At 59.4% G+C, this 22572-nt stretch overlaps 4 protein-coding genes across 6 annotated transcripts in view; 1 reads left to right on the top strand and 3 right to left on the bottom strand.

Annotated features, from left to right (window-relative positions):
* Nucleotides 1-4348, top strand: part of USP37 (ubiquitin specific peptidase 37) — a 29455-nt gene extending 25107 nt beyond the window's left edge. The window contains exons 24-25 of one of the 2 annotated variants that reach the window (XR_011904363.1): nt 742-1514; nt 3700-4348. Coding sequence is in view for 1 of the 2 variants with exons in the window: in XM_072342237.1 (XP_072198338.1) it covers nt 742-829 (88 nt within the window). In the remaining variant the exon portion in view is untranslated. Of the gene's footprint in view, nt 1-741 lie in introns of both variants that reach the window. The other variant, XM_072342237.1, reaches the window with a different exon arrangement.
* A 332-nt stretch (nt 4349-4680) lies between these two features.
* On the bottom strand, nt 4681-11646 carry VIL1 (villin 1). Of its 2 annotated transcripts, none has more exons than XM_072341192.1 (20): nt 11534-11646; nt 9816-9914; nt 9647-9721; nt 9359-9555; nt 8863-8971; nt 8626-8736; nt 8343-8545; nt 7809-7887; nt 7582-7680; nt 7337-7490; nt 7147-7247; nt 6887-7024; nt 6563-6721; nt 6310-6489; nt 6080-6225; nt 5843-5987; nt 5423-5611; nt 5263-5331; nt 4932-5069; nt 4681-4858 (listed from the first exon to the last, which is right to left on the bottom strand). In XM_072341192.1, the coding sequence occupies exons 2-20, from the start codon at nt 9888-9890 to the stop codon at nt 4745-4747; spliced, it is 2481 nt and encodes an 826-aa protein (XP_072197293.1). In that variant the 5' UTR covers nt 9891-9914; nt 11534-11646; the 3' UTR covers nt 4681-4744. The 2 variants fall into 2 exon arrangements, with proteins under 2 accessions (XP_072197293.1, XP_072197292.1); XM_072341191.1 differs by having other exon boundaries at nt 9816-9898; nt 11534-11598.
* A 296-nt stretch (nt 11647-11942) lies between these two features.
* On the bottom strand, nt 11943-16372 carry CTDSP1 (CTD small phosphatase 1). The gene is made up of 7 exons (XM_072341193.1): nt 16200-16372; nt 14973-15124; nt 14692-14793; nt 14548-14604; nt 14072-14164; nt 13561-13746; nt 11943-13463 (listed from the first exon to the last, which is right to left on the bottom strand). Exons 1-7 carry the CDS (start codon nt 16264-16266, stop codon nt 13335-13337), a joined length of 786 nt encoding a protein of 261 aa, XP_072197294.1. The 5' UTR covers nt 16267-16372; the 3' UTR covers nt 11943-13334.
* A 2034-nt stretch (nt 16373-18406) lies between these two features.
* The window catches only part of LOC140254573 (natural resistance-associated macrophage protein 1-like), a 7395-nt gene continuing 3229 nt past the window's right edge, over nt 18407-22572 (bottom strand). Inside the window, 14 exon segments of the mRNA XM_072341190.1 lie at nt 18407-18540; nt 18637-18790; nt 18952-19025; nt 19091-19240; nt 19599-19718; nt 19865-19954; nt 20080-20238; nt 20351-20570; nt 20572-20647; nt 20754-20824; nt 20934-21040; nt 21381-21500; nt 21586-21708; nt 22300-22424. Of these exon segments, the coding sequence (XP_072197291.1) occupies nt 18430-18540; nt 18637-18790; nt 18952-19025; nt 19091-19240; nt 19599-19718; nt 19865-19954; nt 20080-20238; nt 20351-20570; nt 20572-20647; nt 20754-20824; nt 20934-21040; nt 21381-21500; nt 21586-21708; nt 22300-22424 (1700 nt within the window). The 3' untranslated portion in view covers nt 18407-18429.

The raw sequence follows: 22572 nt of genomic DNA, 5'->3' as shown, positions 1-22572 counted from the left end.
TGTCTGTGATAGCAGATCTGTTCTTCTGCTTTGATGCAATGAGAAGAGTCTCTATACATGGGTCAGAAGAAATTACAGTCAGAATTTTATACAGGAATGACAAATTCAGGTGCAGTGGGTTCACTGTTATTATATGTCACTGGTGTATAGTATTTAAGAAGGTCCATTAAATCATCTTTCAAAAAGCTGAATGTGGTGTCTCAGCTGTTCATTATTTGCACCAAGAATCATGATGGAGTTTGGATTTTGTCCTTACTTGCTGTAAGATTTATAAGTGCCCTTACCCGTGCTGCTAGTGGTTGTGTTGTTGCAGCTGTGGTCATCTCAGGACGTGAGCAAGATGAGATTTGCAGATGGAAGTAATACTTTATCAGGAGCACAACCGATGAAGGGCTTCTGTAACTCACTTTGTTCCCTTTTTCTGTCTTTACTGGTCGCTGTAGTAAAAGATACTACTTTATCTCTGCAGAATGTGTCTTGTGTTCCTTCAGATCCTATTACTAGCCCGGACTTACTTGAACTGTTGTTACTGTTCTCTGGGGCTTCCCGGTGGTCTTATTCATTGTAAGAAATGAAAAGAAAATGCTCAGGGATTCAAGGAGCCTTTGAGAAATACCAGATAAGACACCTTTCTCCTCGAGCTTTGTGGATTAAATCCAGTTGCTGATTCCCTCAGGGCTGTCTCACATAACAGTTGCTTCCTGTATGTAAGTTTCGCTCTGCTCTTCCCTTGTGTTCTAGGGATATCTTCGACGAATTACTAGAAACAGAAAAAAATGCACAGCCACTTAGCATGGAAGTAGGCAGATCGATCCGCCAGCCGCTGTGAGGAGTCCAACACCTCGTACCTCTTGAGGAGCACGGAAGATCCTGAACTTGTGCCGGATGTGCGGGAGTAACCAACAGCTCAGGGCCAAAGCAACGGACAAATGGTAGAATGCTCGTGTTTTGCAGAACCATCTGTGCAAGTCCTCGGCCCGAAATACACTCGTCAACCTTGACATCCCGGAGCGATCCTCCTGTGGTGAAGTTTTGATTGTTCCTCAAACAGTTTTGTCAGCATGGAGCCTTAACGAGTTGCATCAAAGCCACAAGACTACAGCTGCTCACAGACTGATGGAAAAGGAGAAATTGTGCAAAAAGAGACTCGACTTCAAAAAAGCCCATTCACCAACCAGGTGTGAGTGGGGAAGATTGACATATCACTCGGCTCTTTTTCCTTTGGGTTTTCTTTCTTTTTTCCTTCTCCAAACCCAGTTTAAGCAATAGATTCTGTAAGCTGGCGTGTGTTGTGTTGGTGATTTTCACTGGAAGCCCGGCTCACCGACTGCACTCAGCGGTCACCTCGCTGCGCAGCGGCTGAGCTGATGCATTGTGACACTGGTGGGTTTGTAAGCTCTCTGCTGGTGACGTTGCAGTTCCAGGAAGCAAACTCTCGGTGCCGTGGAATGTATTGCATACCTGGTGGCAGCTCTGTCTCTTTGGTGCCGTTCACTGTCATCTTCCTTTTAGCGGTGAGATTATACATGTGATTTATTTGAGTATTACTGATTGCGTTTTCTTCACTACATTGTTGTGTAAGTTTGGAGAAGAGAGGTGTGCGGTGTTCCTTGCTGAAGTTGCGTTGCTTAGGGCTTGCTTTGATGTAACTGACCCAAGCTGCTGGGGTAGGTGACACCTGGAGCAGGTGGAAAAGAGGAGCTGAACCACGGCTGCTTTTTCATAATGCCTCGTTCTGTGCAGCCGTGAGTCATGGTGAAATGGGATTGATGGGAAGAAGGCAGGGCCTGCAGCACCTTGCTTGCCCCTCTTTGCTTGAACCGTGGTCTTTCTTTGGCCTTCCCTCATCCCAGGTGCAGAAGGAGGGATTTCACTGCAGCTCTGTGGCTGTTCTCACTGAGCAGTGCAGGGTGCTCCAGCTGCGTGACTAAAGCAGGTGGAAAGCTTTCAGAAAGCTTGTGTTCAGTGCTAACAGAGCAGTTTGGGAGCATGTTTGATGGAGCTAGCTCCAAGATACTCATTTAATGGCTTGTTTCAGCAGGGAGAAAAAAGAAAACACGCCTATTGACTTAATTTTTTTAGCACCTTCGCACTTATTTAGCAGGGGCAGATGTTTCCTTTTGCTGGCATTTACTTACTTCAGAGAAACTGTTGCTATTAAGCAGAGTAGTTGCTCTTGTTTTGGCCTCTAGTTCTGGTTTGTGCAGCTTGAGTTTTAGAGGTGAAAGACTTCCTTTTTTTAAAAGAATACCACACAAAATACCCTCTTTTCTTTTTTTTCCTTTGCTATTGAGGTAGTTTCTGGGTTTGTTTTGTTTTTTTTAAACTTATTGTTAGGAGTTTCTCAGGAATAAATCAGCTGAAGCGAAGCAGGCAGAACCATCTGTGCACAACTGACACCTCTTTTTGTGGGCACTTCAGTACCGGGGCTCGTCCCAATGGGCTGTTACAGGGCTCAGTGGTTCTCCTCCCCTCTATGTGCAGCAGTGAGGTGCAGCAGTGACAGCCCCTCTGGGCCCTCCTGGTCCCTGCGTAGGGTGAGCCCATTGGGCACGGCCAGGGTGACATCTTTGTGGTTCCCAAGGGAGGAGTGAATGTAACCACAACCTTGTGAGATGCAGCAGCCGAAGCGGCGTATATGTTAATTTATTACAGAGCATTATACTTTTCTATTGTCGGTCCTGATTTTGGTAGGATTCTGGGCGATGGGAAGAGGAGGTGAGGTATGAGGTGTCCTTTGAACCCATCGCTCCGACACCTGGGGAAGTGATGAACTGCTCCATCCGGGGGGGGCAGATGTTTCCCCCAGTTGCATCCTATGCTAGTGCTGTACATAACTAATGGTGTTGTGCAGGATCAGCAGTCAGCTCTCAGGACTGTTTTGAAGGCACTGTGCTCCGTTTAATTTATAATAAAAGCAAACATTGCCCAAATTCCCAGTGCTCTAACTTTTGTTTAAAACCCCTTTTTGCTTGCAATGAGGTGAGAAAGCTGATGCTTCAACCCAGCAGTCCACGTTCCGTGAAAACAAAGTTCTTGTTTATTATTGTAGCCAGGAAAGAATTTGCAAACATCTGTGAATTACTTCAAGCTTTTCTTTGGCACGTGGTGGCTTGGTGGCATGTCACCCTGGCAGCAGGGGCTGCAGAGCCTCTTCCTTGCTGCTGCTGAGCAGTGGAGAGGGGATGGGGGGTGTCCATGGGGGTGAGCGGCCCTCTGTGCTCAGACCTTCCTGGCGCAGCAGAACACTCAGATAGCTTCTCCTGGCTTGTAGGTTGGTAGGGAAGCTCAGTGGCCGTCCCCTAATGTGTGCAGGCTTCTGGCACGGGCTGCTCCAGAGAGGAAATAACTTTAGAGCCCTGCAAATGCTCCCGGCCCGTAGCACAACAGCAGCTGTTTGTGCAGGCACTTGGCTGCCAGGGCATAGGGTTCTTTGGTGCGGAGTGGGGATGGATCAGGGCAGACTGTGTGCAGTAGTGACAAGTCTGACATGTTACAAACCCTTCTTTGGCTTTTCCTCAGCTCTGCGGAGTTGTGGTTAAACATTGACCCACTCCAGGATCAGCTTAGCTGATTAGCTTAGTAGTCCAAGCATGATTCAGCACACAAACCCAAGGAACTGCCATCTTGCCTTTCCTCTCTCCCTGCATTGTATGGCTGCGATGATTTGATCCAGGTTTGCTCCTCTGACTCTGATAGATGTGAGAACGCTCGTGTCAATGGACCGGAGCCTGTGCAGAGCAAGGACTGACTGCAGCTGCTTCACGAGGAGCAGGGCTCTGAAGCTTGTGACTGCACCATCACCTTTCACTTCTGCTCAGCACTGATGATCAATGCCTGCTCACCTTCCCTCCCATCCTGTGCAGCACAGTGACTGGGGTATGTGTCCAGCACGCTGCCTGTAGCGGTCAGCATTGCTGCAGTTCACCCTGGCACCAGGCATGTGGGGATTTGTGTTCTTCAGTGATGGAGGAGCTGAGGAGACCGGGAAGAACCCAACTGTTTTCTTTTCATGGAGCTAACTCTCCCTGTAACCGCCTGCCAAAGAGAGCTAAAGGAATATGGGACCTCAGCCCTGCTGGGTGTTACTGGGGTGCCCAGGGATGTGCAGCTGAGGACTTGCTGCAGAGCCACCCCATGCTGGGGTTGGTGTCTGCCTGCTGCAGCCTGACTTCTGATTCTTTACACTGTTGATGTGGAGCAGCACTTTTCTCTGTGTTTTAGCAGACCTGTTCCTCTCATTCTTTACAGATTTCGCTCTTGTTCCTCTCCCCCTGCTTTTTAAACAATGTGTAGATAGTTGGTTTGGTTTTTTTTTTCTGTGCAATTAAAACCTTTATTAGCCCTCTTCTGGTTTGAAATCTTATTGCTGCCTGCCCCAGTCCAGCTGACAGCACTCTAAAACCCTTGTCGGGTATGTGGTGCACCCCACATCACCCCCTCTGTGACTCTGCACCTCCATTGCTCCCCAGGCCCTACCCCATGCCTGCCGTCCCAGCAGGTGCTATCCCTGTGCTTCCCGTACCATGGCTTGTCGCTTTTACCTTTGATACTGACGAGTATTTACTGAGTTTCATGCATGAGCTCACTGATAACGGAGGGAGTGCCTCGGGCTGTGTATGAGACCTTTAGTCCTGAGCTGCATGCGGGTGCTGGGGTGGGCAGAGAAGCACACACAGCCCCATTCCAAATCCATTTTATTAAGTAAAAATAACGTGGTGGCTGAAGGCTGATCCTCCTCCTCCTAGAAGAGTCCTTTCTCCTTCTTGAGGTTCTGCTGTTTCCACAAGGGCATGTTGGCGAAGGCAGAGCGGGTCATACCAAAAACAGCCTTGAAGTCCTCATCAGAGAGGTGATTCTAGGGGAAAGAGGAGGCTGAGCTCAAGCCGCAGGGCTTTCCCCCAGCCTCCCCAGGCTCCCCCCCAGCTCACCTCCTTCCTGCTGGGATCCACGCCCCGGGGCAGGTCCTCAGCTGCAGTGTTCACCAGCACGTCCAGTGGGAAGGTCTCCAGCTTGGTAGGGACGAGTGTGGTGGTGGCCGTGAAGACCTCATTCTTGGAAGTGAGCCCCTGGGTGTGGTGGGGGGGGGACAAGGTCAGAGCACTGACAGAGCTACCAGGCTGCCTTCTATGGGACTGACACCTTTGTCCCTTCACGTGAAAATGTTCTTGCAGCTCCTTGTGCCGCCTGCCAAGGGCACTGGGAGTCCCTGCTGCTGTGCCACGTGTTAGCCAGAGCCCCAACTGCCCCTGTGACACTCACTGACACAAGGTGCCCAATGCTGGCGTTGTCCCCCAGCTCAGCTTTCAGCTCATCATAGGATTTCTTGTCCTGCAGGAACAAAAGTGCTCTCAGCTGGAGCCTCATCCAGGTTTGTCCCCATCTCCCAAAGTCTCCTTGCTATTTCCAGCCCCCGACTCACACTCCAGCAGAGGGGATCCCAGGCCATGAACCAGCCAGTGAAGGTGGGGGGCTCATAGCCCTGCTTCACCACGATGATGGGAGTGTCGAGGTCACGGTTGCCGGGGTGGCTCCGCAGGTATTCCTGTGCCGTCACTGCCGCCGCCTCCTTCTCTGACTCATTGGCACCTTTCCCAATCCAGAAGAAAATCTGCAAGAGTCACCATGTCCAGCATGGGAATGGCCCTCTGGGACCTTGCCCACAGCTGGGGACACAGAATCTGTCCCCAAGGATGGGTGCTGGGAGCCCATCCTCAATGAAAACCATGTGGATTGGGTTTCTGTTCTCCCATCCCACCACCTCTGACTGCTGCATGTCCTTCATCCTGTCTGGAACGTGAGCTTGCTCCCAACAGGACAGATCCTTGTGTGCCCAACATACCTGGTCCCAAGTGTCCAGCAGGTAAACATCGTTCTCATCCAGGTCATCCTGGGTGAAGTCGACAATCTCAGTGGCCAGGAACCTGCCTGTCTTGTTAGAGCATTCAAAGAGCCGGGGGGGCACAGAGGGATTCTCTTCCTGTAGCCTGGTGGGGAGACATGGTTGTGGTGGGAACTGGCTAAGGGACTGGGGGCACTAGGAGAGCCCACCGAGGGGCTGGGGACACAGAGCTCGTACCTCTTGCTGTTGGCATAGCTGGTCTTGCCGCCCAGAGCTACCCAGAACTCGGGTGGCTCCTGCCCTTCAGCGACCACCGGCTTCTCTGACTTGGAGATGATGTCGGCCACCATCTTGCCCATCTCACGCTCATCTCCACTGCAGCCCTACAGAGTGAGCAGCACAGCTCCAGCACTGAGCCCACCCCATCCCCTGGGGAACGAGGAGGAGCTGGTTGCGGCCATACTCACCTTCCCATACCAGAGGTAGCAGCAGCTGGGCGTCTTGAGCACAAAGACATCATTGGAGTTGAGAGAAGCAGCGCGGACGGGCACCTCGAAGGCCTTGGTGTTGTACTCGTTGGTGCCGTGCACGTGGAAGAGCCGAGTGGAGGATGCTGGCTCCCTGCTGCCCGCCCGTGAGGAGCCATTCTGGGAACAGCAGGGATAGGAAGAGATCACACAGCCACCAGTTTGCCCACCCCACCACCAGCCCCATGCTCACCTCGTACACCACCATCTTGCCCTTGAAGATCGCCATCAGGTGGGCCGGCTCCTTACCCATGGTGACGCGCACCTGCACAGGCTCGTTGTTGTACTTCTGGTCCAGGATGACAGCTTGGTAGGCCGAGGCAGCCAGCTCATCCGCACTGGCATGGCGACCCTGTGTGGGGACATTCCCACTTTGGGAAATGTAGGTGGAATGGGGAGGCCGTGGAGGGGCAGGGGACGACCCACAGGGGATTTGTGCATGGGGCCATCTGGCTGGATGGCCCTGTCCTGCACTGTCCTGCTGCGGATGAGCCCTGTGTAGGGGACGGGGTCTCACCTGCCAGATGTAGATGATGCGGTTCACCTTGGGCCCCACGTAGTAGGTGTAGAGCACCAGGTAGCAGTCCCCGCCATAGAAATGGCCCAACCACCGCTTCTCCACGGGCACCAGCTCTTGGTTCTCCACCCGCCAGACCTGGTGGGATGGTGTCACTCTGCTGCTAGGGCTGATGCATTCCTGGCCCCACAGCACCTGCAGTCCCATGGCATCTCCCAGTGCACCCCATGGATGCATCCCCCCTCCTTCCCACAGCCTACCTCTGCCTCCCCAGATCCATCATCCACCATCTTCTGCTGGGCGGCCACTTCAGGCTTGACATGCATTGTGGTGGCATCAAACTTCACCTGCTCCACCTTGGCTGTGGGGAAGAGCGAGGACTGAGCCAGGCATGGGGACCCCCTTGAGCATCCCCCCGGTCCTATGGGACCAGCACCCTGTGGCACTCACCCACTTTGCCCACAGTGTGGGTCTTGCCCAGCCCACTGGTTTGGTTGGGAACCGTCCACTTTTGGAAGAGCTGCCTGAAGACAGCGGACTCAGACCCATCATTTTCTGTCTCTACGCTGGTGCTGGCCGGGTAATTCTTGGCTTTGATGAAGCCCTGAGGGAAGCCAGATCCAGTACCTGGACATGGGAGTACCCAGCCTCTCCTAGGGAACAATAAGCCCAAAACCACCACCCTGAGCACTCACCAGGGCCCTGCTCATCGCCTGCTGCTTCTCCTCCCTGTTGGCATTCTTGCCCTTCCACACAAAGATCTTGAGACCTGCTTGATCAAGGATGTAGCAGTCCTGGGAGGGGGAATGACAGCAGAAATTGGAACCAAGGGCAGCTTCAAACTTTCAAAAGGCGCTTGGGTGGGCACTTGAATTAAAAGCTGCCAAGGAAAACGGGCGTTGCACTTGAGCATCTCACTCACCTCATGCTGCAGCATGTCTTGAGTCAAGGGGCGAATTGCTATCTCTTGTATGACCAGGTTCCCACTGGCATCAGAGACACTGGTGGGGAGAGAGAGTGGAGAAGGGTAGAACCGGTGCTGAAAAACATCCTCCACAGCCCTACATGGGGGTGGCAGGGCTGGGGAGCTCAGCTATGCTTTCATCTCTATCTCTATCACTTCCATTGCCACCACCAACATCCCCACTCCTACCCCAGTCATGGAAGAGCTGGTGAGGGACAAGGGGATGTCAGATGGTTTGGGGACAGTCACCTTGACATCTGCACGAGCATCTCTGTGAAAGCTGTTGGGTACCAACCCCATTGGCACTGGGGGATCCCACTGCTACCACAGCACACAAAGGACTTGTCCCTCTGTGTTGGCTTTGTCCCCTCTCTCTTGCCATCCATAGGGGTGGGGCTTGTGGGACTCCCTGCTGCCAATATCATGGTATCACCTTGACACCTCACAGCCCTACGAGATGCTTCCATAGATAACCCATCCCCAGCAACTCACTGGTAGAGCTTGAGGGCACTGTTGAGCGCCTCGTGCACTTGGTTGTCAGGTGTGGCTGCCTTGATGCTCTTCTTCTCCCCCAGCACGTGTGTCAGGGCCTGCATCAGCTCCGGTGAGGCCCCCTCATCCTCACCCTCCACCACACCGACCTTCGCACGACCCGCACGCTCTCGGTCCCGGATGTCCTTGGCCAGGGTCATCGCCTACACCCAGGGAAAGGATCAGAACAGCGGGGTCCCAGCACGGGGGCTGGGGGCACAGAGCAGCCGGATCCCCCCCATACCCTCAGCCTCTCGGCACGATTGCTCTCAGGGCCGTTCCACTGGATGATGAGCTGGCCAAGGTCCAGCAGGAAGACATCGCCCAGGTTGAAGCTTTTCCAGCTCATCTCCACCTGCAGGAGGACAGAGTGGGTCAGGCACACACAGTAACCCTGCTCAGCAACCCGCCCACCAGGGTCTGAGCTCCTCCTCCCTGTTCTGCTTGGAGCTTTGTGGGGTGACCACATCCCCTATCTCACCTCTGCAGCCACCACGTTCTTCTTGCCCTTCACATGCAGCAGGCGCTGGACGTTGTAGGTGTTGGTCTCCACATGCTTCATGCCTGAGGCTACTCCACCCTGCTTATAGCTGAGGGGACACAGATATGGCATAAGCCTTGGGCCACCCTTCCCACTCCAGCAAGGATCTTCTCCTGCCCATATGCATGGGGACCACTCCCCACTGGTACAAGTAACTGACAGAGTGAAACAGAGTCCGGGTCAACATCCCACCTCCCCAGAGTAGAGACATTCCCATGGGTTCAAAATATCATTATGGTTAGAAAGACCTGGAATATCATTCAGTCCAGCCATCAACCCATCTCCTCCACACCACGAAACTATGTCACTCAAGGTGACATCTACCCTTTTCTTGATGCAAAGGGCACCTTCCCATTGCCGCTTTCACAGAGATCCTTCTGGCAAGGCAGGAAGGATAGCCATGGCAAACAACATGATGCCCATGTTGGCAACTTACATAAGTCCCTGCTTGAAGTATGCACGGAACGTTTCGCTCTCATGGCCCTGGACCTCACGGTGCTGCACGGCCACAGAGCCCAGGTACTCATCCATCTGCGTGGTGTAGATGGCCGCTGCCCCCTGCTCGTCCTGGCTCGAGTTCTTACCCAGCCAGTAGTGGATGTCGTAGCTGAAGCCGCTTCCAGTCTTACGTGTCTGCAGGATGGGGAACCCGCTAGGAGCCATGCACACAGTGTCCCCATGTCTGGGGCACCCCACAGCACCCCGAGTCCCTACATCGTCCTACCGACAGCAGCACGTAGCAATCCCCCTCATAGAAGTTGCCATAGCTTTTAGTGGGCACCGGCACCATCTCCATGTTCTGTTGGAAGAGGGGACACATGAGCATGGGAGCCTGCAGGGATCATAAACCCAAAGCCAGGCTGTGCTGAGCCCCCCATGCCCACGGAACCTACCTCAATTCTCCATATCTGGATGCCCGGCGTGGTCTTGTCCAGCTTCCCGGTGACCTTTTTGCTGAGCTCCACCATGGTGTTGGCTGCAGGCAGGGGGACCTGTTGCCGACACCCTCGTTAGGGTTAACGGCTGGCAGCCTCATTAAGAGCCGGGCTGCAGCCATCTGCTGTCCTGCAGCCAGCCAGGCCATAAACCGCCCTGGAGCCACAGGGGGCCAACGAGGGCTATGGGCACGTGAGCAGGGTGCAACCCCTCCTGGTGGTGAGTGGGGATCCTGGGCCATGCCAAGTGTGCATAGCATCCTGCTGTCCACATGTCCCCATATCCTGCCCTGCTGCCTGGGCACAGGGCCAGCCTGTGTGAGCCATTCCCCCCGCAGAGCCACACCTGGGTGACAGCTCAACGGCCCTTCTCCCTTTGTCCCTGCTCATGGCATGGGCATCACGATCCTATGTGGGTGTGTATGCGCATCCATGGATGAGCATGTGTGCTGCCTCCAGGACCCCCACACCACATACCCTGTGCTCATTGCATTGCCGTGCCATGTCCTCCTCCCGAGCCCCCATCACCTCAGAGTTCCAATCAGACAGAGCCCCTCGTGAGCCCCAGCAGAGGGTCTCTTCTCCCACCCCATCCCACTGCCACCTACAAAGCTGGCAATGGGACGTACTGTCCCCCCCATCCCCATCCCCTCACCTTCCCTGCAGAGCTGAGCACAAGGTGCGCGTACCTAGGGGAAGTGCTGGGGTGCCAGCGGAGAAGAGACCTTTGTCCCCAGCTGTCCCAGCCCATGTTCACCATATAAGGGCAGGAAGAACCTCGAGTCGAGTCAAGGTCCCCACATCCCTCAAAGGAGCCCACGGAGCCCCGTTACTCTTGGGGTAATGACGCCTGGGTGGAACCCACTTCCCATGGCACTGAGCCACCAAATGCCCAACCCATGCATGGGGAAAGGGCAGGGCAGCTCCCAGGGGCCGTGTCCCTGTGGGAGATGGGAACCAAGCAGGCTGCAGAGATGCTCCCAATCCCAACCACAGGGGATTCAAAGCAGCCAAACCTTATGGGGCCACGTTGAAGCCACCCCCAATGGCTCCAACCCCATAGGAAGGGGCAATTGTCCCATTTGTGCTACCTGAGCATGGGGCGGATCCTACCTGTAGCCATCCACTTTCTGTTTCACTCCATTGCTTTGCTGTGTGCCAAGCTGACACCAGCCTGGCACTGGGGATCCCCACAGGTTGGACGTGGCTAGAGGCCCTTTGGTCGGAGCAGATCAAGGCCAGAGAGAGGACACCATGGGGACTGGGGACTCTCCAACACGGTCAGAATGGGGTTGTCCTCCAGCAACAATTAGTGTTCTGGGGCTGAACTATCCCTAACCCTCTCATTGCTGCCCTTTTCCACCCCAATTCTGCCTGATTGCCTTTGGGTGGCCCTGGAGACGCAGGAGGGGCCGTGGAATGCTGGCACCAAGGCGTCACCTATCCTATGCTTATCACAGTACTGTCACAGCATGATTGCCCCTGCCCTGCTGAGCCAGCACTGTGCCACCAGCGGCACCCTGTGCCCTTGCAGCCCCGGGGATCACCAAAGGGATGGTGATGGCTCAGCCACAAACAAAAGACACCCTGAGGCCAAGGAAACGGGCTCCCCAACACCTTCTGTCCCCCCAAACCCACCCACCCCACAGTGCAGTCCCACACCAGTGCCCCCTTACCTGGGTACACAACCCCTGCTCGCTGCTCGTGTCCAGTCAGCATGGCACAGGGGACAGCAGCAGTGAGTCCCTTCCTCGGGCCCCACGCAGGGCTGCTGACAAACTCAGCAATTAGCACAGCTACCAAGGAGGAGGACAGAGGCTTCATTAAGGAGGAGAGGCGTGGGGCCAAAGAGGGCACTGGTGGCTGTGCTGAGGGGGCACTAAACCTCCACTTGTGGCTCCCCAGCACTGGGGGCTTTGGCACCTTAATGAGGATGGGAGCACCCATAGTCCCCGCCAGCACCCAGTGAGACCCAAGTGGGGATCCCTGCAGTGGCCACACGGGTTGCATATGGGGCTTGCACACACACCCACAGGTCACAATTGCACACCCACATGTACACACACAGATCAGCACAGCCCATTTCCAGGAGGGTTGGACAGCTTTAATCACACCAAGGCACTTACTGGTCCCCAGCCCCCCCCATCCCCTCCCACCCCCACCTTCAGCCCCCCTCCCCCCACACACCCAGGGCTGCACCCGTGGATGCTGCCTGATGCGGCCAATAAAGTGCTGAGTGGGACCCCGCTGCAGGAGCAGGGTGCAGGGTGGGGGGCCATAGGCAGAGCCAGGGGGGCCCTCACCCTGGCCCCCAGCATTTGGAGAAGGGCAGCACCGCAGGGGCCGGACGGACAGCAATGGAGAGTTAAAAAGCCCTCCCCCAAAAGATTCCCCCATTCCCTGGCACAGCGGTAAAAAGGCACCCTTGATTATTTGGGAGACCGTTGCTTTCCCCCCCCCCCCCTTAAAAATATATCATTGTCCATAGATTGACTCTAAAAAATATGCTCTCCCTCCACTTAAAAATCCCCCCTCCCTGAGAGCCCTCCATCCCCTCAAGGCTGGGAGACCACTGGCAAGGGGCTGGGGGGCAGGGCTCCTTTAAGGCCACGGGGAGGTGGGGGTGGGATATTACATTAAGGCTTCTACAGGCCACCCCCATTAGGAATCACAGCCTTTGGTGACATTGAGAAGGGATGGGGATAGAGGGCGTGACCCCCCCCCACAAGGCAGGGGACCCCTGCTGGTGAGCAGAGTGGCCCCCATTGCCACAGTGGCACTGAGGGGGGGGTGTGTGTGGAGGGGGTGGGTTGAGGCCATCAGAATTCCCACCCCCCATGGGAAGGAAGTGAGGCTGGAGGGGGTGATTTTGTAGCCCCTCCCCAGGCACCTCTATTGCAGGAGGGACACACAGAGACGTGGCGTCCCAAGGCACGTGGAGGTGTTGAAAGTCAGGGGCTCAGCCCCCACAAAATTCACCCCTGGAGGTGGGGAGGGGGCACCAGAAGGCACAAGGGGGTGTGTGGAGTGGTGCCCCCCCAAAGTTATCAGCTGCACAAAAGGCAGAGCTGGGGGCACGGCAGTGACCCCAAGACAAATGGGACCCACACTTGGGGGTGGCCCCCTGCAGGTAGGGGCTGAGGGCTGCCAGTCCCCAAATCGGGCAAAGGCTGTGGGGACCAGGTTCCCCCAAAAGGCAGTGGAAAGCAGCAGCTGCTTAACTCCCCTCCCCACTCCGGGGGATGCAGAGGGGAAAAGGACCTGAGAACCGTTTTGGGTAGGGGGGGGGCAGCAAGAGGACGGGACCCCTCCAAACATGTCCCCAGAGAGTCACCCCCAGGCACCCCTTCTGTGTGGAGCACCCACTGTGACCATTGCAGCGGGGAATGGGGTGGTGATGGGGAGACACAGGGACCCCCCGCACATCCCCACCGAGGCTGCCACCGGGCCACCGCCGCCGGCCCCACTGGGGCACCACTAGCTGTTAGTCCGCTGCTTCTTGAGCACTGTGTAAACGTCGTCCACTTTGCTGAGTCTCTCGAAGAAGGGCAGCAGGTCCAGCAGCTCCGTGTCCGCCATGTTGTCAAACCACGAGGCCACCGGCACCTGCGGGCACGGCCACCGGCTCAGGACCTTGGTTGGGTTCCTTGTCCCCATTGGGCCACCACCCAGACCACCCCCAGCCGGTCCCAAGGGTACGTACAGCGTTGTCGGGGTGGAAGATGTAGGAGGCGGGCGAGTTGTCCACGATGATGATGCGGCGCAGGTCGCGGCCCAGGCGGCTCAGGTCCTTCACGTAGTTGCCCCGGTGGAAGACGCAGGACTCGCGGAAGAGCCGGGCACGGAACGCCCCCCACTTATCCAGCAGGTCGGCCACGGGGTCCGCGTACTGCGGGGAGAGGGGAGGTCAGAGGGTGGCCAAAGGGGCGGTCAAGGTTCAGTGGTCCCCACAGGTGGTTGGGCAAGGGGGACAAATGGTGGCCGAGGTCTGGCGGCCCCAAGGTCGACAGGTGGGTGGTGAAGGGGGACTGGTGGTACCCATGGGTGGTCACCAAGAGGGACTGCTGATATCCAGTGTCTAGAGGTGCCCGTGGGTTTGTCACCAAAGGGGCCAGAGGTGAACAAAGGTCCAACGATGCCCACAGGTGTGTGGCTGTGGGGGACCCACGGTGCCCAAAGAAAGGGACAACAGCGTCCCTGGAGCTGCCACTCACCTTGGCCAGGCTGGCAGTGAACAGCACGCACTCGAAGAGCTCTCCCATGCGCTGCAGGAACTCGTCCACGTGCGGCCGCTTCAGCACATACACCTGCAGGCACAGGCACTGAGGGACCCAGTGACACGTGACCCTAACACTAAGGGGGGTACCAGCACCACCCTCCTGTGCCCACCCTGGCAGAGCCCCGCACCCCAAAGGGCACCGTGTCCGGACCCCAGCCAGCAGCAGGGAGGGGACGTGCCCTGTGCTGAAAGGAGGGGACACAGCTTGGTGGCAGTCAGGGGGGTGCCCGCTGTCCCTGGCATCTCCAGGGTGAAGCATCGGACGGGCTCCGGAGCCAAGTAACCTAGAACAGGCTGACTGCCAGACCACAGCCTATCCTGGATTACTTGAACCCAGCGCCAGCCTCTTTTGGGGGGGGCACCCCCCAGACCCCCCCATTCCTCCCAACCCCTCAGTGCACAGCCCCGTACCTGGTGCATGATACCATCGATTTCCACCGGAATGATGAAGTCTGCGTTGTTCACCGGCTGAGGAGGGCACAGCGGGGTCAGCGTGGGGTGGGGGGCTCCCGAGGCCCATAAACCTCCCTCCCACCCTAATGGGGCTGCTCCCACCTTGAAGGAGCTGTGCACCAGCGTCTCGTCCAGGTCGATGACCACACACAGCTTGCTGGCGTCCTGAGGCTTGATCTCGGGCAGGAGGTGCTTGACTGCAGCCTGCGGCAGGGGGGCACAGCCAGGGGGTCGGTGGGGCGCAAGGGGCACCCCTTTCCCTTCTGCCCTATGCCCGGGTCAGGCAGTAGCGTCCCCTTCTTTAGTTATAAGGGGGCTGGGACACGGAGGCTGAGCGCTCCTGGAGCCATCCCCTCTTTGGGGCAGGGGTTCTTAAGGGGTACCTTAGGCACGGTGCCATTCTCCTCCACCAGCAGCGGGGCGTTGTTGTTGACAGAGAAGGGCTCGGCGTCATCGTGGCACAGGCAGCAGAAGAGGGACTGGAGGATGCTGCGGCCCCGAGGCTTCTTAGCAGCGGCTGGGGGGCTCTGGGCACCTGTGGGTTTGGGGAGCACCTCTAGGGATCGGGGCACCACCGGGACCCTACAGGAGCGGCCCTCTGCTGAACATGGGGGGGAACCACTCGGGGTGGGCGCCTCCCCGGAGGGTGCCGAGACCCCACGGACACGAGTGGGTCGTGCTGTAGGCGGGGCCTAGCAGAAGGGGAGGGGCTTAACCATCCTTCTTCCCGCCTCCCCGCCAACAATTCCACCTCCTCATTGGCTGGCGCAAACGTCCCGGAGGCGAGGAGCCAATCGCTGCGAAGCACACCCCCCCCCGGGCGCTGTTTCCTGAGCTCCCATTGGTGGATCGCAGGGAAACTGAGGCACGGACACCTCCAGCGCGGCCGGATCCTGCCCCAGCCCAAACCCGGAGGCCGGGATCGGGGCAGGGATGCTGCCGGGGCTCGGGACAGCTGCCGACCCCGTGGTTCTGTTCCTCCGGGACTCGCAGAGCCCTGGGAACCCCCCGGTGGGGCGGGGGCTGCCTTTCCCCGTTCCCACGCCGGGACCCCACAGAGCCGCGTCCCTCCGCGCCTCAGATCCCCCGCGTCGCTCTCCCCCGTATCACCCCGGGAGGGTCGCAGACGGAGAACACGGAGCAGTGCCGATGAACCCCCCCCCACCCTCTCCCCGTGTCCCCGCGCCCCGTCCCGGTCCACGCAGCCCCGCGGGGCCTCACTCCAGCTGAGGCCAGTCGCAACTCATCACACGCTCCGCGCCCGTCGCCGCGCATGGGGGGGGGCTAAAGGGGGCGCTTGGGGGAGCCCTGCGCAAGCGGGGAGAAGAGTCTGAACCTTGGCCCTATAGGAGACGTGGGGGGGAGGGGGCTGTCAGCTCGTGCCCCATAGTGACATGCAGCGAGGGGGGGAGGGGGGTGTGTGGAGGAGGGGGTCGGGCGCAGAGAGGCCGTGGGGGCCGAGAAGTGATTTTCTAGATCGAGCCCCCCAACCCTTCCCTAAAGCAAAGCGCACGGAGGGAGGAAGGGAGCAGGGGAGGGAAGGAGGAGGGGGGATGCGGGGGGATGCGGGGGGTCCCGATGCCGGCCGGCTTTGAGGAGGGGGGCATTACCTTTCTCCTGCAGCGGGGCGGTCACCTCCTCCTTGCTAACCTGGGTGATGATGGACTGGTGGTCCATGGAGGGGGGTGGAGGGGGGGGCAGGAGCGCGGAGCTGCCCCCCCCCTGCGCGGCCCCCCGGGGAAGGGGGGGAGGGGGGGGCGGGAGGGGCGCGGGGCGGGGAGGGGGGGGCGGGCGGCGGGCGCGGGGCGGCGGGAGCGGGGAGCGGCGGAGGAAACTTTGTTACAACATGGAGTTTCCTCCGCACGGTTTTTTGCTACAAACATGGAACCCGGACGCGGTTTCAAGGAACCCCTTAAAAGGGCAATGCCAACCCCGGAGCCCGAACACACACCACCACCACACACACACATACCGTCCCCATCCGGCCCACGCCCCGTGTAGGAGGAGCAGGGGGTCCCCGCTGAGCGCACGCTTCGGGGGTCTCGAGGTCCCGGCAGGGGAAGGAAGACCCCCCCAACCCCCGCTCCCTCTGTCTCCACGTTGTCCCCACTGCGCACCGCTGCGGTTTTCTTTCCCTGCCCGGCAGCCCGCAGGGAGCTCGGGGTCACCCCACGAGGACGCGCTGTGGGGTTCCCGTTTGTTCCCTCCCGGCGGGTCTCAGCTGCCCCCTGGATCTGCGCCACTGTTTGGGGCTCGGGAGCAAAGCCGAGTCCCTGTGCGGGGCCACCACCGACCCCACGGGGACACCGAGGGACACGGGGCTCCGTGGGGAAAAGTCCCCCATCCTGCGGGCCCGGCAGCTGTGACGGTCCCCTGAGGCTGCGATGTTCCCCGTCCCCGAGGAGGAAGAAGAAGGAAGCGGCCGTGCTTCGCCCAGGCGCTGCCATCTCCCGTCCCCGTACGGGGATGCTGGAGCCCCGGGCCCCACGGGGGCACACGCGTTGCCCGCTCTGTGATCCTGAGCGAGGAGGAAGGCCTGGCGCTGCGGTGACAGCAGGCGGCCCTGGTGACCGCGGCGCCGGCCCCAGCACGGCGAGGCCCGGCCTCTAATTAATGAATGCAATTAGCGAGGCTCCGAAAGCAGGCTGAGCGTCAAACGCGCCGAGCATCCCTCCAGCCGGCTGCTATCGGGTACAGCGTGGGGGCTGGGGACAGGATGGGGACAGCGATGGGGACATGGCGCTCGTGCTGCCCGTGTCACTGTCCCCATAAGGACCACAACGTGACCGCAAGGACCTCTCTGACCCCATAAGGACCAGGCTGCCCCTCGGGATCTTAGAGCAACATCCGCTACAGCCGCCCCCTACTCTAACCCAGCCCACCACGAGCTCAGCCTCCTTTGGGACACCCCGTCCCCCGCCGTCCCTGTGCTTTCAGAGCCCCGCTGTCCCGCAGGGTCTCTCTGCCCCCCACCCCCCACACAAGGGCTGCCCCTCGCTCGGACCCGGGGCGCCGTGCGGGTGGGACACCCGAGCACAGCCTGGCACGGCGGTGGGCCCCACCGACCCGACTCCTCCTTCAAGCAGCCCGCAGCCGGACCAACGCGAGGCGGGGGGGGGAGGCACCGCCCCAGCCGCTCTGCCATCGCCCTTTTAAGGAAGGGGAAATTCTTCACATAAACAAGCGCGGTGCCCGGGGCAGGGAGGGGGGGATCCTTACCCGAGGGGAGATGGGGGGAGATGGGGGGGGGGGCAGGACCCCTAAATAACCCCGCAGCTCAGTGAGCGCCATTTGGGAAGGGGGTTTTGGGGCGGTGGGGGGGGATCTGGGGGGGGGGGGGGAGCCGTTGGGAAGGGGGGGCCTTGAAACAGCCAGGGAGCGTCTCGCAAGTGCGGGCCGCGGCGGGGGGCGCAGCGCTGACCGGACCCCCCCAACATAGAGAGCAGCGGGGCGGGCTGTGAGGGTCACGGAGCGCACGTTTATCGGCCCCACACGGCAGGGACGGAGCGGAGCCCTCCGGACAACAGCCCCGGCGGGACCGTGCGGGGACGGCCAGCAGGCGTCGCCACATATGGGACCGGGAAGGGGAGGGGGGGAGCAGCGCCGGGTCTGCACGCAGCGGAGCGAGCAGAGCGGGCTCCCCCCGGGCCGTCCCCGCGGCCATTAGAGCAGCCTTCGCTGCACGGCGCTAATGGGCACAGCCCGCTGCACCGGGGGGGGGCACGGCCCTCTGCACACACACACACACACACACACACAAGGAGAGGCATCGCCCCCCCACCCCCCCAACCGCCCGTGGCTTGTAGTGGCAGCAGGGCGCTGTGTGCGGGACGGAGCCCATCACTGCGGCCCTGCCGACCCCGGCCCGTCCACGGTGACATCGAAGCTGAACCGGTTGTAGCGTCCCCTGGCCAGGAACCGCGCTCCGTGCGCGATGCTGCACGTCCAGAGCTGGAGGCAAACAGGGCGCTGCTTGGAGGCACCGTGGCTGTAGGGGAGTCGCCCCCTCGCCCCCCTCCTGCGCCCCCAGCCGCCCTCTGCCCTTACCAGGTAAGTGACAAAGGCCACGTAGGCCAGCAGCAGCAGCCCCAGCGGGATGAGGTAGCCCAGGCCTCGCAGCGTGGGCAGGAAATCCACCACGAAGTACACGTTGATGGCACAGACCAACCCCGTGATGAGGGACATCAGCACCTGCCCCGGGCTGCAAGTGGGTCAGTGCCCTGTTACCCACCCCGGTAAGCAGGGCAAGAGAGAGCCCAGATAGAAGGGTTGTGCAGCCCAAAGCTGCAGCCCACTCTGGGGCCACCGGGATGCCGAGGACGTGGAGGTGTCCCACCCCTCCCCCCGCACCCCGGCACTCACAGCCCGTTGGTGAAGTCACGCATGAGAGGGCGCAGGCTGGTGAAGGTGAGGACGGGCAGCACGGCGAAGGGCAGCTGGAATGGATCGGGGTGAGGGGGGCCGCAGTGGGGACGGGGGCCCGGCCGTGCCCACCCCTCACCAGGATGCTTTGCAGCACGTTGAGCAGGTCGTTCATGCCCGTCAGCTGGCTCACGTCCTTAAAGGCGGCCACGAAGAGGGTGGGCAGGATGGCCAGGGAGCGAGTGAACAGCACCCGGGTGAAGCGGGACCAGCGCAGCTGCAGGAAGCCCTGGGGGTGCGGGGAAAGATGTGCCGTCGGCCCTTGGCGTGCTTCCCCCATTCTATAGGGCCGTGTCCCCCCTCCCTGTGGCGCTCAGCTCCTGCAGGGCTGCAGGGCCCCGCTAGATGTCAGCCCCTGCTCGTTAAGCAAACAGCTCGTTAGGAAAGCGGGGCCTCACGTGGGGGACTCACGGTGAGGTGAACGCCGAGTGGGGGATGCGATGGCTCTGACCCCATCCCGGCTCTCAGGAACCCCAAATGAACCCTCTGCCCGGAGGAAATCTCTCTGCCTGTTGGGGTCGGGCTGCCCGTAGGACTCCTGCCCAGAGCCCGCCCTTGAGTTACCTCTCACCGTGTCTCCCGCTCACCTCCATGACAAACTGTCCCGCGTAGGTGCCTGTCATGGTGGAGCTCTGCCCTGCTGCCAGGATCCCCACGGCCCAGATGTAGAGCGCTGCAGCCCCAAAATAGCAGCCCAGGATGACGCCCTGCACAGCAACACTCTGATGGGGATCCCAAAGTATCCTCCCTTGGCACAGTAAGGGGTTGGGTTTGGGAGACCAGAGGCAGCATGGTGCCCCCCAAACAGCCCCTAAGGCTAACTGGCCGTGGGATGCAGCCCAGTGCCACTCACTCCCTGGTAGATATCCACAGAGACAGTCTCATTGTTGGTGGGGAAGATGCTGGCGTAGCGACTGACACTGCTGTTGATACACTTGTCGTGCTGCAAGACATGGAGAGTGTGCCCCCACCATGGCTACGAATCCAACCCTCCATCCATGATTAAGGAGCGCTCACCCTGCCCTTCTCTACCCCTGGTGCAGCTATCACCTCCCTGGAGGGACTCACCACGTCCTCATTGCGCTGGTGGTAGAAAGCCTCACCAAAGACAGCCATGACAAAGAGGTTGATGAGGAAGGAGACGAAGAGAGCCAGGCAGGACTCGGTCAGGAAGTACATGTTGGCCTCCTTCACCTCCTCCTTCTTGGAGCGGTCGATCGCCCGGGTCTGGGCACGGCAGGTAATGCACAACATGGAGACCCATTACAGCCCCCCTGTGGGAAAGCCATTCACACCTACCGTGTCCCTGCAATGGACTCGTCCCCTGGTCCCTTCTCACCTTCACCAAGGAGGAGTGCAGGAAGATGTTATGGGGCATGATGATGGCACCAACGATGCCCACAGCCTGGAGCAGCTCCTCTCGCCCACAGCCCGGGCAGTAGGGCAGGAAAATGCCCTTCAGCACCTCTGTCTGCGCTGGCCGCACCACCACATACTGGGAAGGGGCACTGTGAGCTGCCTCCACCCCAGCAGCTCCATGGGACCATTACAGGCTAGGGGGCCTTTACCTCATAGCCAAAGGTCAGAGCCATGATGGTGATGAGGAGGCCGAAGAAAGCCTCCAGCTTGCGGAGCCCTGCAGAAGGAAGATGTGGGGAGAGAGACACTGGTGCCTGCACCTCTGCGGTGACAAACCTTGGGGCCTGGGTGAGTGCCCCCCATCCCAGTGCCCCTGCACTCACCATACTTGTCAAGGAAGAGGAAGAAGAGGGTGTCTGTGATGGTGATGAGAACACCGCCCCAGAGTGGGATGCTATGGGACAGGAGAGCAGGGATGTCAGCCAGGTTGATGTAGCATTGGGGTGGGCTGCTTCCCTCATAGGGGTGAGGGTGGCACCTGGCAGCACCCTGCAGGTGGTTACCGTCCAGCTGAGAGCAGGCTGAAGGCGATGGCTGTCCCAATCACCTCCTGCATGTCTGAGCCGATGATGGCGATTTCCATCATGAGCCACAGCAGGACACGGGGCACCTGGAGGGGATGGGGATGCATAGTGACGTGCCTGAGCCCTGCGGGGACCTGGACATGGAAGGCTTGGGATAGGGGTGATGGGTAGAGTGTGCATGGGGGGGCTGTATCCGGGGTACTCAGAGTGCAGGGAGAAGAAGAGTGCAGATCAGACAGGCAGGACCCAACCTGCAGCCGCTTCTGACGCTGGGACTCAGGCGTCCTCACGTGGGATTGGAATGGATAAAGCTGTCTCCGTGCCAGGCAATGGTGTGTGTGTGGGGCCACAGGGGGTCACTGGGGATGGGGAGTGGTGGGAGAGAAGGAGCTCCTCACCCACACTGCGACCCCCTGGGGTGCTCACCCTGGGGTAGTAGAGGTAGCAGATCTCTGCCAGGTCCTTCCCCGTCACCACGCCCAGGCGAATGGCCAACCTCTGGCACAGCAGTCCCAGCACTGTGGCCCATAGCAGCACCCACAGCAGCTGGGGGGACAGGAGAAGGGCAGCAGGAGCTGGTGGCTGGCAGCACCCTGCACCCAATGGGATCACCCAGCATCCCGGGGCTCACCTTGAAGCCGGCCACGGCCCCACACTGCAGGTCTGACTCCACGTTGCCTGGGTCCAGGTAGGCGATGCTCATCAGGAAGCCAGGGCCAGTGAAAGCCCACAGCTTCCTGAAGCTGAAGCCGGGCTGCAATGGGGTGGTGGGTCACAGTGGGATGGGACAAGTCCTGTGGGGCTCTAGTGGCTCCCAGTAAGGCTACTGGTCGCCTCTTTCTGGGGAGCTCTGCATTGCCGCATGGGTACATTTTATGCATGGAAGGCATTCTCCCCCACACATGCCCTTCTTCTTTGCTGGGGTGGACAGTGAGACCCCAGTGCCAGTTGGGCACTGGACTGAAATCTGTTGCAGCGCAGATGGAGCTGTCACCCTTCTTGTGCCGTTAACGGCACCTTGTGCAATCCCACTCCCGTGAGCTACTTTCACAACTCCCATCCCTTCCCCTTCTCCCTTCCGCTCTCAGGCAGCAGCTGAGGCTGGAGGGGCCCCAGGCTGCTGGAGGGGACCGTGGGACTTGGCCACCCCTTGGGACAGGAACCCTGGGAGATGGGGTGGCCCTCGGAGTGGGGCATCACTGCCTTGATTTTCCCAGTGGGAAAGCTTCAAGTGAGGGAATGGGGCTGCAATTACTCTGCTGGATCTGGGGACACCAAGGTTCCCAGGGTATATCCCAGATGTGTCCCCTGTGATACCCGACCCAATGTCCCCTGCTGCACCTACCACGCTGCCTTTGGGGATGCTGATGAGCTCATCCAGGTAGGTCTGAGCATGGGGGACGGGCTGATGCGGGGGGACAGGGATGTTGCTTGGGTTGGTTTGGCCTCGGTTCAGGGACCCGGTGAGGCCTGGGAGGTAAGGAAGAGGAAAAGCAGGAGGGGATGTAGCAGCTTGCTGGATATAAGGACAATGCCAGGTCCCAGCTTTATCCCTGAGACATCTTCCCATGGAAAAGCTCCACAGCTCCAGTGGGTTTGCAGCCACTGGGGCCAACAG

This window comes from Excalfactoria chinensis, chromosome 7, assembly GCF_039878825.1.
Source record: "Excalfactoria chinensis isolate bCotChi1 chromosome 7, bCotChi1.hap2, whole genome shotgun sequence".
In the NCBI taxonomy this organism is placed as follows: domain Eukaryota; kingdom Metazoa; phylum Chordata; class Aves; order Galliformes; family Phasianidae; genus Excalfactoria; species Excalfactoria chinensis.
This window is presented reverse-complemented; position numbering and strand designations above follow the sequence as displayed.

Excerpts from the sequence above, each read along its gene's own strand:
- VIL1 (XM_072341191.1), bottom strand. The coding sequence starts at position 11,576 with ATGCTGACTGGACACGAGCAGCGAGCAGGGGTTGTGTACCCAG. Across the intron at positions 7,681-7,808 it reads AAGACATGCTGCAGCATGAG|GACTGCTACATCCTTGATCA; the intron begins GTGAGTGAGATG and ends TCCCCCTCCCAG. Across the intron at positions 7,248-7,336 it reads CCACACTGTGGGCAAAGTGG|CCAAGGTGGAGCAGGTGAAG; the intron begins GTGAGTGCCACA and ends TCTTCCCCACAG.
- CTDSP1 (XM_072341193.1), bottom strand. The coding sequence starts at position 16,266 with ATGGACCACCAGTCCATCATCACCCAGGTTAGCAAGGAGGAGGTGACC. Across the intron at positions 15,125-16,199 it reads CGCCCCGCTGCAGGAGAAAG|GTGCCCAGAGCCCCCCAGCC; the intron begins GTAATGCCCCCC and ends CCAAACCCACAG. Across the intron at positions 14,794-14,972 it reads AGAATGGCACCGTGCCTAAG|GCTGCAGTCAAGCACCTCCT; the intron begins GTACCCCTTAAG and ends CCCCTGCCGCAG.